The sequence below is a fragment of the Nelumbo nucifera genome, chromosome 7 (assembly GCF_055504915.1).
Source record: "Nelumbo nucifera cultivar China Antique chromosome 7, China Antique-T2T, whole genome shotgun sequence".
In the NCBI taxonomy this organism is placed as follows: Eukaryota; Viridiplantae; Streptophyta; class Magnoliopsida; order Proteales; family Nelumbonaceae; genus Nelumbo; species Nelumbo nucifera.
Window position 1 is genome coordinate 23,329,631 of NC_142655.1, and position 18,645 is coordinate 23,348,275.

General features: G+C 34.2%; 1 protein-coding gene across 1 annotated transcript; it reads left to right on the plus strand.

Moving 5' to 3' along the window:
- The first annotated feature begins 11,608 nt into the window (after positions 1-11,608).
- LOC104593527 (putative receptor protein kinase ZmPK1) lies at positions 11,609-14,552 on the plus strand. The gene has a single exon (XM_010253418.3). It carries the CDS (start codon positions 11,948-11,950, stop codon positions 14,405-14,407), a length of 2,460 nt encoding a protein of 819 aa, XP_010251720.1. The 5' UTR covers positions 11,609-11,947; the 3' UTR covers positions 14,408-14,552.
- The last annotated feature ends 4,093 nt before the right edge of the window (positions 14,553-18,645 follow it).

An 18,645-nucleotide genomic window follows, 5' to 3' on the forward strand; every position in this document is an offset into this window, starting at 1 on the left:
TTAGAATTGGATATCCATTCAGTCACAATTGGATCAAGTTTGGATTTTGTTGATTAAATCTATTAGGATCAATCTAGTCTAATTATACATGTATATATAAATATACATATTTTTTATTATTAAAATTACTTAGAATTTAAATGGGATTTGAGATTTAGATGACCTATTTTTTTATATTTAACTTTGTAAATTTATGTTATACACATCATGACAAGCAGCAGATCCTGAGAGACCTGTTCACTTTACACTGTATTGGGCTTTGGGCCGAATCTATTGAAATTTTGACAAAAGTCAAACCCAAACCTGACTCATGAACATGTACAAATTATTTAACATCGGCCCGGGGTCGGGCCCATTCAAAATTTTGCAAATGATCAACCTGAATTCACTAAAGTTTCAGCCCTAAATTTTATACAAATCTACCAATATTCGAATCAAAGTTAGATTTGAATCGGATATCAGGATATGCGAATGAACAGGATTCGAGTCCATGCTTTACATGTCCATTAAACATCAAATCTTATTCAAATATCTCATTTTTTATTCAGATTGAATTTGGTTAAACCCCTATCTGAATTCAATATGATCCATCTCCAATCCTAGACTAGATGGTTCAAATGGGTTCCGGGTCTGTTTCCGTTTTTAAATTTTTTTCGTAATAATTGATATTTAGGATGCATATAATTTTTTTTTTGAAGATGGAAATAATAAATTAAAGAAAAAATCTATGATATTGAAAAGACATAATACGGGAAAATCTTTAACCAATCAAAATACCCCCATGAATTTTGATGAATATGGAATGCCCCCTGGTTGATTGGCTGTAAGTTTTTCTGGTATCATGGTCGAACCCTAAATTAAAGGATGATGAACTCCCTAAAATAATAATTTGCAAAAGGAATTATTAATTAAAGAAAAGAGATAAGGGCAATGAAGTAATTATCAGAGAAATTGAGGCCATCTATCTTAAGGGATTTTGTGCATCTTTTCCTTGTATGGGAGAAGAACACAATGCGTAGAAGCAAGAACAGCAACTACTGCAAATTTTCTCTATTTTGGTTGTTGTTGGTGGCTTCCCCATCGTTTGTTTTCCCTTGCAATGCACTATCAAAGGGAACGAAATTGCTTGAAGCAAACAAATGGAGCAAACCACCCAAGAGATAATATTTTGTTTACACAATTTCACTTCGGAGCAATTTTGGCCATGGGTGGATGGAATCATGGAGTTTGGATTCGCTGATCACAAAACGCTGGCCACGAGATGCTATATCTGTATATCGGAGTATTTTCCGATATTAATTTTCATTATTGTATTAAAAGATTAATATTTAAGTTAAAACTTAAATATTGAAATAAGATGAGTAAAAATATCTATAATAAGAGAAAAATAAATAATATAATAAGAAAATAATAAAAATAAAGTAATAAAATTTAATAATTAATAAAAAAACATTATTATAATTAATTATAAATAAAATTTTAATATTATAATTATAAAACTTTTCTCTCTCCATATGACGTTTTGGGACGCGTACATCACTACTTGTATTAATGTTGAAAATTGAAATGCTATTGTGTTTGCTGAGCGAACACTTCAGCAAACACTATAGCAAGAAGATGGGTCAAGATGACTCTAATGGATTGGATCATTACATAACCCAAAAAGTGATCAGCCCAATTTATTTAGTTACCGATTTGAACATGTCTTGATTGATCCAGTTTGGTCTGCCAAATCTCTTATATAAATTTGTAGAAAATATTTCTTGAAAATATATATTAGAAAAACTATTAATTTTACAATTAATTAACATGTTTTTGTTAAAATATTAATTTTGCTATTAATGAAATTTCAATAAAATATTTTTTGTTATATTTTAAAAATTTGTTTGTTAATTCTTTTTATAAATTATGTGAAAATTTCACTACTATTTTTCTAAAAATATTTTCTATCAACATGAATTGTTTACTCTGTCTTACAGCTCCATTGCAATGAAATTTTTTGAAGCATTGAGTGATAGATCAAGTGGATCAGGTTGATTCCTTAGATTTGCAAGTTTCCCAAAAAAAGAAGAAAGTAGAAGAAGAAATGAATCAAGGGCCTAAAAATAGCTATGCATCAAGGAAAGTTCATGAGTTGGGTTATTTGAATATCCAAAAAATTTCCAAACCGCTAGCTTTAATTACCAATCCATACAGAATTGGATCCATTTCGTTTGCTCTATATTCAACCTACATGGTGTTTGGAAGCGTGCATACTTTTTGGGACCGATTTTCAAGAAAAAATGTCCATGCTTTCAAGATCCGTTTTTCACAAAAAAAAATGCTTCTGCCACGTAGGCAGTGAGCAATACTATGCTGTTTGGTAAAGTGATTTTCATCACTGTTTTTCATATATGTGTTGACAGGTAAGCACCACATACAATACACATTAGTCAATCGTTGGGGAAATGTGCATGAGACACCAAATTTGGCATTTCATGCATTGGTAGGGTCCCGATTTTTGAAACATGCCCAATTTTTTAATAATCGGCTGAACCAAACAATGAAATACATGGACATTTGTTGAAACGCCTATGTAGATCTGACATGACACTGTTTTTTTGAAAAACGGCCATGGTTCCAAACATCCCCCTAGTTATGCAATTTCCAAAACAAAAAGAGTAGGGTTAGGTTATCCACCCAAAAGTCATCCACCCACTAACTTCAATTACTAGTTCATACTGAACTAGACCGATTTTGTAGAGGTGTAATGTGAGCCAGACCCACTTTTGCGAGTTGCCTACATTGTAGCAAGCTATGCCATGTCATCACGTATGCTTGGACAGGCTGTGCTTACCTGGCCCAGAACCCTTAAAAGGGGTAGGACCATAGGCCGTGTCTACCTGGCCTGATTTCTAGAGGTGTAATGTGGCCATGCTATGCTGAGCTTGGTTGGGCTACGAGCTTGATCCCTTTGTTGAGTTTTTTCTAATATTTTTCACTTTTTTTGTTAAGTAATAATGACAAATATTTTGAAAAAAAATAAAAAATTAACAAAAAATAAGCACTTAACAAAATAGAGTATAGACAACAAATTGGGAAAAGTTCCAAAAATCTTATTTTATTTGAATTTAATGCATACAATTGATCATATGTGATGTAATAAAATTAATTTGAAAAAAAATTACAATGGAGTTGGGATAAAATAATATAATAAATTTGAAAATAAAAATATATAGTGTCACTGAAAAAGAATCAGAAATAACTTTTAAATAAAATTGGAAAACAAAATTTGTAATAATTTTAAAAGTATTGCACAATTAATGAATATACAAAAAACATTGACTTCAATATTTTCTTCAACTTCAAATTCGACCTTCAACTTCAACTGCCATTAGTTGAATTGTCATGCCCTTCCTGATCTTGTAGTTTACTTTTACCATACAATTAATTATTTAAACATATACATATCTCGAAACTTTCATCATTTATGCAGCTTCTTTTATCATGTAACAAGTATTGGATAATTTTTTCATCTTCTTTCTATTAGGTAAAAATATCAAAATTATGTAATTTCTCAAAGGTGAGGAAATATGTTAAAGGATGGTCTAAGGTTCTAAATGCATTAGAGGTGCAAGCATCAAAGTGGACAACTATTTCTACGTCTACCAGGGGTGGGCCCATCATGGGCCAAAGAGAGGGTTAAACCATAGATTATGGACCAAGGTTTTAGAATGGGCAAAATGTATAAATGAAATGTCAAAAAGGGACAACTAGAACTATATGTCTTGACTAAAGGGATACAATACGAATAAAAGAAGGTCATGACTCCAAGACTTGGTTCCTAAGGGGTCTTAACTTTATGATGAGCTAAAGTAAGCAACGGGTTTAGAAGCACGAGATTGACATGGTTCCTTAACTTGGTTTATGTTGGCTTCAACTCTAAGAGGGACTGAGCTTGAAAGTGGGTGAGCATTTCCTCTTCAAGAAGACTAAGGGGCCTCTAGCTAGAGGAACTAAGGTAGAAAATGGGTAAGCATTCTAGTGGAGCCTATACAAGTTCTCGTATGTCCTAATATTTGTGATTCAATATATTATACATTTCAAGTAATAAGTTTTTAACTTCATCTTTTTTTTTATTCAAAGACCGATTTCTGTATTATCATAATAGGATTTAAGTAAAACATTTATACCATTTTTTTTTTAACCCTAGGATCTAATATTGCAACTAAGTAATATAAAAGAGAATATTTTTCCAATATTTTTAAATTTTAAACCGCTTCTATATTTTTGAAAGCATTCACTAATTACAAATAATTGATTAATTAAAATACAAGATTTTGGGTAATAAACACCAAAAAACACATTAGTTGCATCATAAAATAGTAGGCGAAATAATATTTAAAGCTTTTTGTACACATAAATTTAAAATATGACATATACATCTAATATGAAATAATTTTTCATTTAAAATGGCTTTAATTGAGATTTTAAAATATTTATAGCTGAATCATTATTAGTAGCTTTATTGAAACTAATAGAAAGAACTTTATTTTCAATACTATAAATATTTAAAGTATTTAAAATACTTGTAACAATTGTTGGACCATTATGTGGCCATTCAAGTCTTGTAAAACTTATTATTATTTTTTTTTGTAAAAGCCTTGATTTGTCAATAAAATGACCCATGCCACAAATATAACTAATATAATATCATATGTAAGTGAATTCTATAATTAAGACTTGGCAAAGTAGGAACTAAATTTTGTTTATATAAATAAAAAATTTTAAAGAATTTTCTCTAATAGTATTTATGGAAACTTTTTTTAAATTGGGGATTTACAGATTGTTGTAAAAATCTTTCTAGCCTAGGGTCTTTAACAAATAAAATGATTGTTCAACATCTACAATATATTTTGCTAGTTCTTGTCTCAAAATTTTCTTACAAATATTCAAAATTACAAAAAAAGAAAATCTAAATTTGTGTTTTATTTTCATTATTATTTTCTTTCAAATGTTTGGCCACATGTCTAGCCAAATGGCTAGTATCACCTTTGCTATTATAACTAAAAGTACTCGTACATTTCATATAAAGAACTCTTTTTCCTTTCCCTTAAGAGTTTCTACTTTAAAAACATTCAAGACATCACTGGTCTTTCTTTGCCACCCCTAGCACAAATAGTAGCAGGTGTGGCTTCATCAGCAATAGTATCACTGACATTGATATTGGTGCTATCATCTTTTGATTGGACATCATCATAACCAAAGTTGTAGGGAAATGGATTTTGAGAAGAACCGCCCATTTAAAAAAAATGGAACATTAAACCCTAAAAAAAAAATTAATTACCACTTACCTAGTTCATGAGTTAAGATTCCCAACTTGATTTCAACTTATGAAGATTCTAAGTGTCCTAAATTTTTAAATTAGGACATTTGAACAAGCCTTATTCTTGTTGAAACTTGAATAAAGATGAGAATTAATGACTAAGGAGCATGGATACTATATGAGAGTATTAGAGAGTGAGAATTTGTGTGATGAGAATGAAGGAGGTTAAGGGTATTTGTAGTAGTTGGAAATAATTTAGTTAACCAAAATACCTTTAAAACCTAGATCTCAGATCTGCTACCCATGAGATGTTCCCACATTTTTATCCACAAGACATGACAGCTGTGCATTGGGAATATCTCTCTTGTCATTCATGGGGAGATGTTTCCAATACATGGTGGTGGTGCTCTGTGGGTATGGATGTGGGTAGCAGATCCCGAGTCTAAAAACTAGTCAATTTATAGTTGTTGGGAGGGATATTTTGGCATTTCATAAAGTTAATTATCACTTTACTAAGATGACCTCAAAAATAGTTGTTATATAATTGTTGGGGGCATTTAAGTCATTTTATGCTCACCTAAAGCCAAAATATACAAATACCCCTTAAACTAGCTCTTTATAGCTTGGGGGTATTTCTATATGAAACTCTAAAAAGTGGAAAATAGTTGTTGGATATCCCCAATGGTTATACAATTTGGTGGGTCAGCATGACTTGTAGTGGGCTGGGTTCATGCTGTGTTATGCTGGGCCACTATGTGAGTTGTGCCATGCCAGCCTGTGGGTTGTGCTAACACGGCCCACATTATTGTGCCATGTTGCGCCAGTTTGTGGGCTTCAAAACCCATTGACACGGTCCAGGGGTATGGGCCAAGCCTTGGTATGGCACGCATTGTGTTGGCCCATGGGTGACACAACCTACTTTATAGCTCTATTGATTTGGTTTGATTGGTCCAACTTGGTTATGCAAAACAAAAATAACAATCTTTTAACATTTTAAAAGTAATATTTATTAAGAAAAAATATTAAAAATAGAAAATAATAAAAAATTTAAATAAGGGAAAAATAAAATTCAGCAACTTACTTTACATGATTAACTTATTAAATAAAATAAATTAAATAACTTAGTTTTATTAACTTATTCTAAAATTAGTAAAATTAACTTTATAAAGTTTAAAAAAATTAACATTTAAATTATTAATGAAAAATTGTTAACATACTTAGGGTCCGTTTGGTTCGCAATCAGAATCAGAATGGTCTATTCCTATAGTCTGTTTAGGAATGAGAATGGAATTGAAATGAGCATGAATGAGATTTCATTCCCAAGGGAGGGGTAGGGAATGACCATTCCCTCAAATAGAGGAATGCCATTCCAGTAGAAATGAGAATAAGATTTTGATTCTGCCTAACCAAACAGTTGGAATCGGAATAGTCCATTCCGATTGCGATTCCAATTCTAGACCCCTATTCCTGCTAAACAAATGGGGCCTTAATTGTTTTTAATCCCCAAAATTTACTTCAAGTGGAGGGGTAGCCACCTTAAAATTTTATTTAAGGTGAGTACATCAGATGCTCATCATAATCACTCATCCCCAACCTTATAATAAAACAATTAGCCAAATTTAAGCCTAGGAAGGAAAAGAAGATCATCAACAAGAGAGATATGAACAGAACGTGGAAGAGCATCCCTATTGTCAAAACAACTATCAACAAGAGAATCGCAAGCAAAGTTTACCAACTGAATTACCGTTATGCAAAAACATGGGAGAAGCTGATATTTAGGGCCCGTTTGGTTCGTGAGAATAGGAGTCTGGAATCGGAAACTGTTTGGTTGGGCGGAATTAGAATCCAATTCCCATTTCTGCTGGAATGACATTCCCCCATTTGGGGGAATGACCAGTCTCTGCCCCTCCCTTGGGAATGAAATCCCATTCCTGTTGATTTTAATCCCCATTTTCATTCCTTTCTGAACCAAACAGATTATGAGAATAGATCATTCCGATTCCGATTTTAAAAGATTTTGATTCTGCCTATGAACCAAACGAACCCCAAAGAGCGTTAGCTGAGCTCAACCCTGAATCATCGTATCAATCAACACCTTCGAACATGGATATACCAAGCACCTTAGCAAAATAAAGAGCATCACAAAGAGCCGTGCATGCCCAACTGAGAGCCCCGATCTCCTCCAAACAAAAACTTTACTCACATAATATTTAGTCCGCACATTGGGAACATCTCCCATAGATACATGTATGTTAAACTCATGTGGAGATGTTCCCAATGTATGATTGGATTCCCATGTTTTTCATGGTGTTTGTAAAGTTTTTACTTACAGAGAGTCCCATCGCCCCATTTGATATCGTCGTAAAGCTCCAGCCACAATTTCTTTTAATAATATTATCCGACTTGTTATTCCCCTAAAATAATTCAATGTATTCATGGAACACAATTTGGGAGTTGGGATTGATCCATCTACGGTATCATGATTCATAAAAGTGATAACCAATCATCTGCTTATTTATAGGGGTGCAAATGGATCGGATCATTGATCCGAATCTTGGATCTTATTTGGCCGAATTCGGATCACCTTTGGTCGGATCTTCTGATCGAATTGGATCTTATGACCCGATCAGAAATCAGATTGAATTCGGATCATCCTCCTATTCAATCCAAGAAGATCCAATCCATTGTGTTATATATTTATAAATAAATAAATAACATATATGCATTATATATATTTATAAATATATTATTTATATTATATTTTTATAAATTTGTTATATTGTGTATTTTTTATAAAAAACATGTATATATATATGATGAAAATAATTAAAAAAATACTTGTATTTTTTATTTTTTCTTTATTTAAATTGGTATATTTTATTCTTTCTTTTAATAATTTATTATTTAAAAAAAAAACAAATTGGATCAAATCAGATCCAAAGATCCAAGATCCGATCAAATCTTCAAATAAGATCGAATCCGATATTAACAATGTTGAATTGAATTCAAATATGCCCTGATTCAAATCTGATCTGATCCATTTGCATCCCTATTTATTTATCAAATTCGGGGATTTTGATTGGTAAAAACTAGCGTTGGATATCAAGTCTTTCCCGCATATGAAAAATTGAAAACTTCGATAATGGAGTTGAAGTGGATAATCTAAGCTTTTATTTGTTTATATTGATAAATAAGAACCCAAATAGAACCAGATTAGACCGGATGGGCTGGACAAGTATCTAGACGCTTATAACTCAGGGAACACCAATTCCAACACAACCCAATGTTTTCAGGCTCAACCCAAATGGATGGTCAGATCATTAGACTCGGGAACCAGCAGCCAAAAACAGATTTTTGAATTGGCCATAGAAATGTTAGCTTGGTCAATTTCCCATAAAACATGTGTAAAATTTTAAGTGGATGTTTTTATTATTGATATAATATTCATTGTTCTGTGATTATTTTGATGCAAAATAGCTAATTTAGAATTATTTTCCACTTTTAATTCTTAATTTTTCATAACATCTCAATAAATCAAGCCGAATGGTTGAACCATTTGATCTGTGATTAAGTGATTAAGGCTCCATTTGTTTACCGGAAAAATAAGAGGGGAATATCCATTAACCAATTTTACAGATTTTTTTTTTTTTTATAATAAGTACTTGACCACACAATAAAGTTAATTTCATTTACCCGATTAAAATTTATTCATCCGTCATTTCTCAGGGGGTAAATAACTTTTTTCTTTTGGGGAAAATTTTATAAACATACTATTTTAACATTGGCTTTTATGTGTAAAAAAGTAATTATATTACTCATCTTATACTCAAAATAACATAGGTAAATGTCACCTAAAAAACATTTACCAAATAAGTGCACCCTGGATAAGTAACCAATATATAAATGAACAATGCCTAAATTGGTTAATTTTTCATAATTTGCTTTGAACGCAACAAGGACTTTAATTAATTAATAGACTAGAAAGATCTTTGTATTGACAAAGAAATGTCGCAGAAGTGTTGAGTTTAAAACATAAAATAGTTATATTTTGTTGTGGTTCTCCTATTCATGATTATGGGTATGCCCAAATGGATGCGTCCACCTAAAACTAAAACACACCAGCCTAAATAATAACACTATTTATGGTGTCATTAGGGGTGGCCACAAAACGAGTTCTTTACGAGCTATTCGAGCTCGATTCAGCTCGGTTTCAATTGAGCTTTGAGCCCAATTTATAAGCTCATTTATTAATTGAACTGACCTCAAGCCTAATAAAGATCGATTCATGAAGCTCGCGAGCTGAGCTCAAATAGCTACATAATAATAATAATAATAATAATAATATAAAATTATAGAAAATAATATATATATATATATATATATATATATAATAAAAATATTATATATATAATGTTTTTATTTTTATATATAATAATAATTAATTATTATAATTCTTACTTTTTTAAATATCAAATAAAAATATTTTATATATATGTATTTTATTTTTATAAAACATTTTTCTCAAGTCAAACTTGAGCCGAGCCAAGCTCGAGCTGAAGGTTCTAGCTTGAACCGAGCTCAAGCTCAAGCACCAATCTTGTACTACCTTGGCGAGTCGAGCTCGAATTGTTAACTATTCAGCTCGACTCAGCTCGAGTCCACCCTTAGGTGTCATCTTATGCAAGATTCCAGTTTCAGAAGATATAGGTTGTGTTTAGTATCATTCTTGTAACAATTTGGGTTGATTTATATAAATTTGTGAAAGATGGTTTCTTTTACCAATTTATTTTGGGTTGACGAATTCAATGTTATTGTTTTGATTTAAAACATCGAATTTAATATTTCAACATTGATCAGTTCCACACATGCAATTTTTTTCTAGTTGAATTGGCTCCCATATATGATATATGTGATAACACATATTTCTCACCAAATTTAATTCTCATTGACCCAGTATGTTGAAAATAGCAATGGCATCGCACACAGCTATAACAATCGTGAGAATGGATTTTGTGATGATTAAATCTGAATTCATGGTACATGTACATCACACCTAGGAAGATTTTATTTTATTTTATTTTTTATTTGGACTCTATATAGGGTTATACATGTGGGGGATGAGTTGGGATCATCTGCTAACAAAAGATGCTCCAACTCTCTCCCAACATAATCTGGCACCACACTTCACAAAAGTAGGGCCTGTCATATATGAGATGTATGTGTCAGATCATGTTGGAAGGGTGGTGGAATGTCTTTTATTAGTAGATGATCCAGAGAAGGATAGCCCATTTCTCAACCCTTGATGCAGGTGGGAGTTTTTTTTTTTTCTTTTTTATAGTAATAAAAAACTTTTATTAAAAAGAAAAAAAAATATTGGAAGGTGATAACTGATAAGAAGGCACCTCCACAATACAAAGCAACAAGAGACCAACACAAACAAATTAGAGACCGAAGAAGTCTTCCTCAAGTCTGATTATCTATTCTATTTAAATTCTGAGAGCCCTAGAATCCAAACCCTCAGTTTCTCATTCCAACCACTCTTCACTACCCTAGAAAGTTCGTTCATGCTTGGGGGTACATGTTGATTCGTTTGATTTGTAGCACCAACCAACCTGTTGACATGATTTTTAATACACGGTGAGATGTGGATGTCAAGTCGGTGTAACGAGTGCTAAGTGAGGAAAAGATCCCAATTCTGTTTGGTGGATTATTGATAATTTGCATTGACCGACGACAATGGACGAGTAAAAGCGACTCGCATTTAATCAACGCGTTTAGTATTGTCCCCACAGCCCTACGGGTTGATCCCAACAGCCTATCGGAAAAAAACTTAGGAAGAAGTACGGGTAGGGGCATTCACGGTTCGGTTAATCGAGCTATGATTGGTGGTATCGGTTTTTCTTTTAATTAACTGTATTTTGTGGTTCGATTTGGTTCAATTTTTCGGGTTTTTATGAATACCACTAAGTACGGGTTCAATACAGATTTCTGATTTTCACTGTAGATCTATAAACATCAAAAGGTCAAAAAAACTCCCAATCTAGACGTCAATGTCGGTCCATGAATTGATATCAATTCTGAACTGGCACCCCACCCCATCCAAACTGTACTTTGGGTCTAGACCCTGAGCTGAACCTTCGTTCTCCCAAAAGCTTTAGCCATTGGAAGCCGACAGCCTATGACTGTTGAGAGAATTTTTGAGAATGGATAAATTAATAATTATATCTTAATTTATTTTGACTAAAAATAAAAACATGAGGTGAATAGGTGAACTGTCTCGACTGCCTATGCTGTTGGCCCAACAACCAAAGTTAACCCAGCACCACTACACCAATTTGAGTTTTATTCTCTCGTTTATTTGTTTTCGTTGTTTGTTTGCTTACTTGCTTGCTCTGTTTTTTAAAGCAAGCTTTCCACCAGCCACCAGTGAAGAGTTGGATTCGGAGTGCCGGGTGGTAAGAACTAAGAAGCTAGGTGAGGTGAGGATCCAATTTAACTACCTCAAATGTGCCTCCTCTAATTCTCTGTGTGTTGTCCTCTATTTTTTTTTTTCTTCTGGGTTTCAACTTTCATCTCAGTTCTTCTTGATTTCATCTTGGAGTTGTTACATAGAGCATAGAGCTTAACTGATCAAGTGCGAGCATGAAACACCCACATGCTCAGTCTCCAACTATTCTTTTTTCTCTTCTTTCCATTCTGATCTCCTTTCACTACGCTTGTGCATCTTCAGCACCTCGTAATTCCTTGCACAGAGGCTCTTCTCTGTTAGTTGAAAATTATGCTTCAGACCTTCTTACCTCCGCGGATGGATCCTTCACCTGTGGATTTTACCAGGTTGGCGTAAACGCCTTCAGTTTCGCAATTTGGTTCACCAATTCCAAAGAAAGGACAGTTGCTTGGATGGCTAACAGAGACCAACCTATCAATGGACAACGCTCAAGAGTCTCACTGCACCGAGATGGCACCATGGTCCTCACCGATGCCGAAGGCTCAGCCATTTGGTCCACCAACACCACCAACACCAAGGCGGAGAAAGCCGAGCTCCTGAACACTGGAAACCTTGTCCTGAAGGATCCATATGGTAAAGTATTGTGGCAAAGCTTTGATCATCCCACCGATACTCTTCTTCCTCTGCAACCCCTCATCAGGAACAATAAACTGGTCTCTGCAACGGGTAACAACTCATATTTCTCAGGCTACTATGCTCTCTTCTTCGATAACGACAATGTTCTCAAATTAATTCATGAAGGGCCTGACTTTTCCAGTGCCTATTGGCCTAATCCTGATGTTGGTGTACTAAAAAATGACAGAATCGGTTACAACAGAACCCGAATTGCAGTGCTTGATGAAATGGGTAGGTTTTCATCAAGCGATAGCATGAGAATATCTGCTACTGATTTGGGTCATGGAATCAAAAGAAGATTAACAATGGATTATGATGGTAATCTCAGACTCTATAGCTTAAACGAGTCAAATGGGTCCTGGGTTGTATCATGGGAAGCAGTCCCACAACAGTGCCTAGTACGAGGACTGTGTGGAGAATATGGAATTTGTGTTTACACACCAAAACCAAAGTGTTCATGTCCACCAGCTTACGAGATGAAGGAACCAAGCAACTGGAACAGTGGTTGCAAGCCCAAGTTCAAAGGAAGGTGCTACCAACCTCAGCAGGTGAAATTCGTTGAGCTTCCACATACAGATTTTTATGGGTTTGATTTGGGCCCCGGACAGTCTGTAACACTAGAATCTTGCAAGAATCAGTGCTTACAGGAATGCTCTTGTAAGGCTTTTACTTATAGGTTAACAGGGAAACCATTCTGTTTTCTGAAGAGTGCACTCTACAATGGTTTCCAATCACCAGACTTTGAGGGCACCATATATTTGAAACTCCCCAAAAGTTTGGAAACATCAGGAACCTCTGCTCCAATGGGTTCTGATCTCACTTGTGGATCCAAAACACAAGTGTTAGAGCATTCATCCGGTATCGGTAGCACGGGGAGCAGCAGGGCAAAATGGAAATACCTATACTCATTTGTTTTTCTGATTGGTGCAATTGAGGTGTTGTTTATTGCATCAGGTTGGTGGTGTCTCTTCAGGAAACAAAAATTGAAAGCACCAATGGAGGATGGATACCAAGTAATGCTTAATCAATTCAGGAGATTTACTTATGCTGAACTGCAGAAGGCAACCAAGAAGTTCAGAGAAGAGTTGGGAAGGGGTGGCTCTGGGGCCGTTTATAAGGGAGTTTTGGAGGACAATAGAGTAGTGGCAGTGAAGAAATTGGGAGAGGTGATTCAAGAAGAAGAATTTTGGGCTGAGGTGAGCACACTTGGGAGAATCAACCACATGAATCTAGTTAGAATGTGGGGGTTCTGTTGTAAAGGGACAGAACGATTGTTGGTCTATGAGTATGTGGAAAATGGATCACTGGATAAGCACCTGTTCTCCAATGCCAGCATTAGCAGAAGCAACACTAGCAGCAGAGCTAGTCCCCTAAATTGGAAACAGAGGTTTAAGATTACACTAGGAACAGCTAAAGGTCTGGCATACCTTCATCATGAGTGCCTTGAGTGGGTAATCCACTGTGATGTCAAGCCTGAAAATATTCTTTTGGACAAGGATTTTGAGTCTAAGGTTTCAGACTTTGGGCTGGCAAAGTTATCTCACAGAGGTGGGTCTGGTTCAGAGTTCTCTAGGATTCGAGGAACAAAAGGGTACATGGCTCCGGAGTGGGCTTTGAATCTTCCCATCACTGCAAAGGTTGATGTTTATAGCTATGGGGTTGTACTCCTAGAGATTGTAAAGGGCATTCGACTGTCCAATTGGGTGGTGGTCAATGGGGAAGAGGAAGCAGAATTAACACGATTCATCAGGATGGTGAAGAGAAAAATCAAGTATGGAGAAGACACATGGGTTGATGATATAGTGGATCCAAGTTTGAGAGGCCAGTTCAACAGGAACCAGGCAGCAATGATGATAGAAATCGGCATATCATGTATAGAGGAGGACAGAAGCAAGAGACCAACCATGGATACAGTAGTACAAGCTCTACTAGAATGTGAAGAAGATGAATCAGAAATCAATACTGCAAACATGTTGTAGTTCATAGTATCATGCAGAAATATACAAATTATAACAAACATGCCTGTAGAGATTTGATAATATGTACTAGAACCTTCTTTCTATTAGCAGACATGAATGTAACAATTCCCTTCCATTGAGAACAAATTATATAATTTGCATGAGGCAGAGCTGTTTATAGAAGTAATATATCAATGAAATGCATCAAACCAGACTTTTGTCAATTAACTGAGTTAATTCCTAACAGACGACTAAGAGGCTTTGTCATGCTGTTTGCATTCTTTCTATTCAAGAAACATAGACACAAATAGCTTTGCATCACACAATTTCATATGCTAACAATTCTTAATGGAAATGGGTGTATTGCAGTTACTAATAGCTCTGCTTCAACTGAACTTTTTCAAGTTAGGCAATGTTTGGGAGTGGTTAAAAATAAGTGTTTATTTGGGCAGGGACCACACTATTAAGCACTTATTGGTATTTGGGAAATAAGCCCGAAATAAGTGCTTACTTTAAAAATAATAGCTTATTTTTTAAGCCCAAATTTCTAACCTTTTTAAGTGCTTATTGTATAAGCACTTATTCATTTTTTTCTTCCAAAATTATCCCTAGTTGAATTTTAAAATACCACTTATAAAATTATCACTAGTTGAATTTTATAAAAGTACTTTCATAAAAGTGTCAATAAAAGTAATTTCATAAGGATATATTTTGAAAATTTAAAAGAAAATGAAGGACAAAATAGTCACAAATGCGTATTTAAGTGCTTATTGCAGAAAAAGACTATCAAAGGCCCAATATGAAGCACTTGAAAATGTTGGGTGCCAAATGCAAATAAGTGCTTATTCGAATAAGCACTTGTTTTTAAGTACTTATTTTTAGTATAAGCACTCCCAAACATTGGTCTTAATTAGATAGTCTCGGTACTTAAAAGTTAAAAACCCACAAAGATGGGAGCCGTTTGACAAGTCTTTTTGAGAAGATCTTTTGGTAGTTTTGAAAGTCAAAAGACGCAGTGAGCTTTTGCATTAAGATCTTGATAGCCTGAAGACCGTTTGGTTCAGATGTGTCTTTCCGCACAAATATGAATCGAAAAATAGTGAAAAGTTCCATTTGAAGCTTCTTGAAAATCGTCTATAATGGGCTTTTCGCGTCTTTTCGATGCATCGACTTTTAGCAGCTAGATCTACTACGAACCAAATACGAAAACATGCACCAAATGGAGCCTTCTCAGATGCTTTGACTAGTCAGAAACACATTGCTAGAAAGCTGAAAGAGCACGTACATTGTCAACCGTAAGCCTACCATAATACAAGGCACATTCTACAAATCTGTATTTGTACTCCTTCCAAACTGAGTCATACAGAAAGTTGCTCCCACCCTTCATGTTTCTTTGTCATTGACACTTTGCCTGGTTAAATTTGAAAAATAAACCATTGACATGGAATAATGGTAATCAAGATAATATGCCTTTTTTGAAGTCGCCTTAGGCCCACCTTTGTGTTTTTGGATCAAAGATAAACCAATTTTAGTATGGCACAACGAATTCGAATATCATATTATATGAATAAGGGTAAAAGGGTGTGAAAGCGCATAATAAAGGTCCACTTTTCAATTGAGTCATATAACGGGCTTTAGGTAGACATGGCAAAAAGTATGCCCCAACCCATGAAACCGACCAACCCGAAAAAAAATGTTGGGGCTTCTTATCCAGTGACCCGAGTTAGGAGACAGCCTGACCCGACATGACCCTAAAAGAATTCGGGTTGGTTTATGGGTCATTGTCATGTCACTTACTTTCAAACCGATGTTGATTTAGTCAAAAACCAGTTGATCCAAACATTTGAACCATTGACCTCTGGGTCAATCCTAATCTGAATATTTAGGATTAGGGTCTGGCCTTTTATTGGCCTAACCCGAGCAAAATCATCAATCAATTGGGAAAGTGTTTAAAAGGAAAAAAAAAGGATAGAGGCTTCTAGTTGGGGAGGATTAAGGATAAAAATGGTGCTTTGTTGGAGAAGGTTGTGAAGATTCCCTGTGGAATAGTCAATAGGGTTGCCAAGAATTTCAATTACAGCGGACTCGGGTTACAGGTCACAGTTTGGGCCCATTGAAAATTTGACAACTCCCATCCCAATCCTACCCAAGTTGCACCCCCAGTTGTAGTGACCCACATTGCATTTGAAATAAAGTTGTAAATTGGCTCGTGTTCTCTGCAGCCCAGCCCGAATGTGGACTGGACCACCACGACATGGCACGATGGCATATGGGCCATGCCAAGCCTAACACGATGGTTCGGGCTGTGTTGGGCTTGGGGTTCCAAGTCCACGGGCCAGTACAATACAGCATGGCCCACGGCTCAGCCTACAACATCGCATGCGGCACAGCCCACGGGCCCGTAGAAATACCCCCCAATAGGTATAAATAGCTATATAAGAGGGTATTTATGAATTTTGATTTCGGGGGGAAAAGAATAATACAAATGCCCCCAACAACTATATAATAGCTTAGTTTGGGGGCAATTTTGGGTAATGAGATAAATAACTTTACAATCCAAAATACCTCTCTCAACAAATAAAAAATGGCTAGTTTTTAGGGTATTTTGGGCAATTGAATTATTTTCAATTCCTATAAATAGCTCTATTCTTCACTATTCTCATCACACTAATTCAACAATTCTCTTAATTTCTTCTCTAGTTCTCATACTCTCTCAAGTATCAATATCTGAATCTCCCATACATTCTTTGATTCTCCAATTCTCAACTTTATTGAAGTTTCAACAAGAAGAAGGCTTGCTCAACAATTCAAGTATCTCAAGTTAGAAATTTGGGAGGCTTGGACTCTTGGAGTTGAAAGGCTTCAACCGTTGAAATCAAGTTGGGATTCTGAACTGGCAATTCGGATAAGTGCAATTAAATTAATTTTTTATTTTTTAGAATTAAAAAAGTGGTTGGCTCCTCTCAAAACCAATTCCCCAATATGTTCAATGCCGACGATATTCAGTCACAGCATGGTAGTGTTGGCACCAATATGGATGCTATTGATATTGATGGAACTTCCACCCCTAGTACAATACTAGGGGAAAGAAAAAGAAGACCACTAAGTTGATTAGCTTGGTTTGAAAAATATTTAAAGTAGAGGAGGTTCAGGGGAAGGGAAAAAGAATTGTTTGTTAAAAATGTATGAAAGACTTTAGCTATTGAAACAAGGGTGGTACTGACTATCTGGGCAGACATTTGCTCATTCATGAGAAAGAAGAAGAAAAAGAGAAGAAACAACACAAACACAAATTGGGGAGAGGGGTTGGTAATTTTAAATATTCTCAAGAAAAAATGAGGCAAGAATTAGCAAAATACATTGTACATTTTGAACAACCATTTTTGTTAACTGAAAATACTAAATTTGAAAATTGGTTATGTAATTTTGTAAATTCACAATTTAAAAAAGTTTCTAGGAATACTATTAGATTAGATGCTTTAAAAATTTTTATTCATATAAACAAAATTTAATTTATATATTATCAAATCTTAATTCTAAAGTTGCAATTACTTCTGATATTTGGACTTCTAAATTTAACATAAGTTATATTTGTGTTACCAGTCATTTTATTGATGAAAATTAGCTTTTAAATAAAGGAATTTTAAGTTTTACTAGGCTTGAATGGCCACATACTGGCCCAACTATTGCTGCAAGTATTTTAAATACTTTACATGCTTATAGAATTGACAATAAATTATTTTCTATTAGTTTTGATAATGCCAGTAATAATGATTCAGCAATAAATATTTTAAAATATCAATTAAAGTCATGTTTAAGTGATAAATTATTTCATATCAGATGTGCATGTCACATCTTAAATTTATATGTTCAGGATGTTTTAAATATTATTTCTACTCATATTTCTAAAATTAGAAATTGTATTATATATATATTAAAAGTTTTGGAGCAAGAAAACAAGAATTTAAATATTTATGTCAAAATTATGGTTTAAAATATAAACATTTTATATTAGATGTTAAACATAGATGTAATTCTACCTATGCTATGTTAGAAAGTTGTATTCCTCACAAACAAATTTTTAGTGATTTTTATAATGCAAAAATGCCTACTGATATTATATTTTAGGAAGATTGGGAAATGACAATTTGTATAAGAGATTTTTTTTTAAACATTTTTATGATACAATTAATGAATTATCGGGTATTTATTATCTAATTAGTTGTAGTTTAGGTTATCAATTAATGATAATTAGTGAT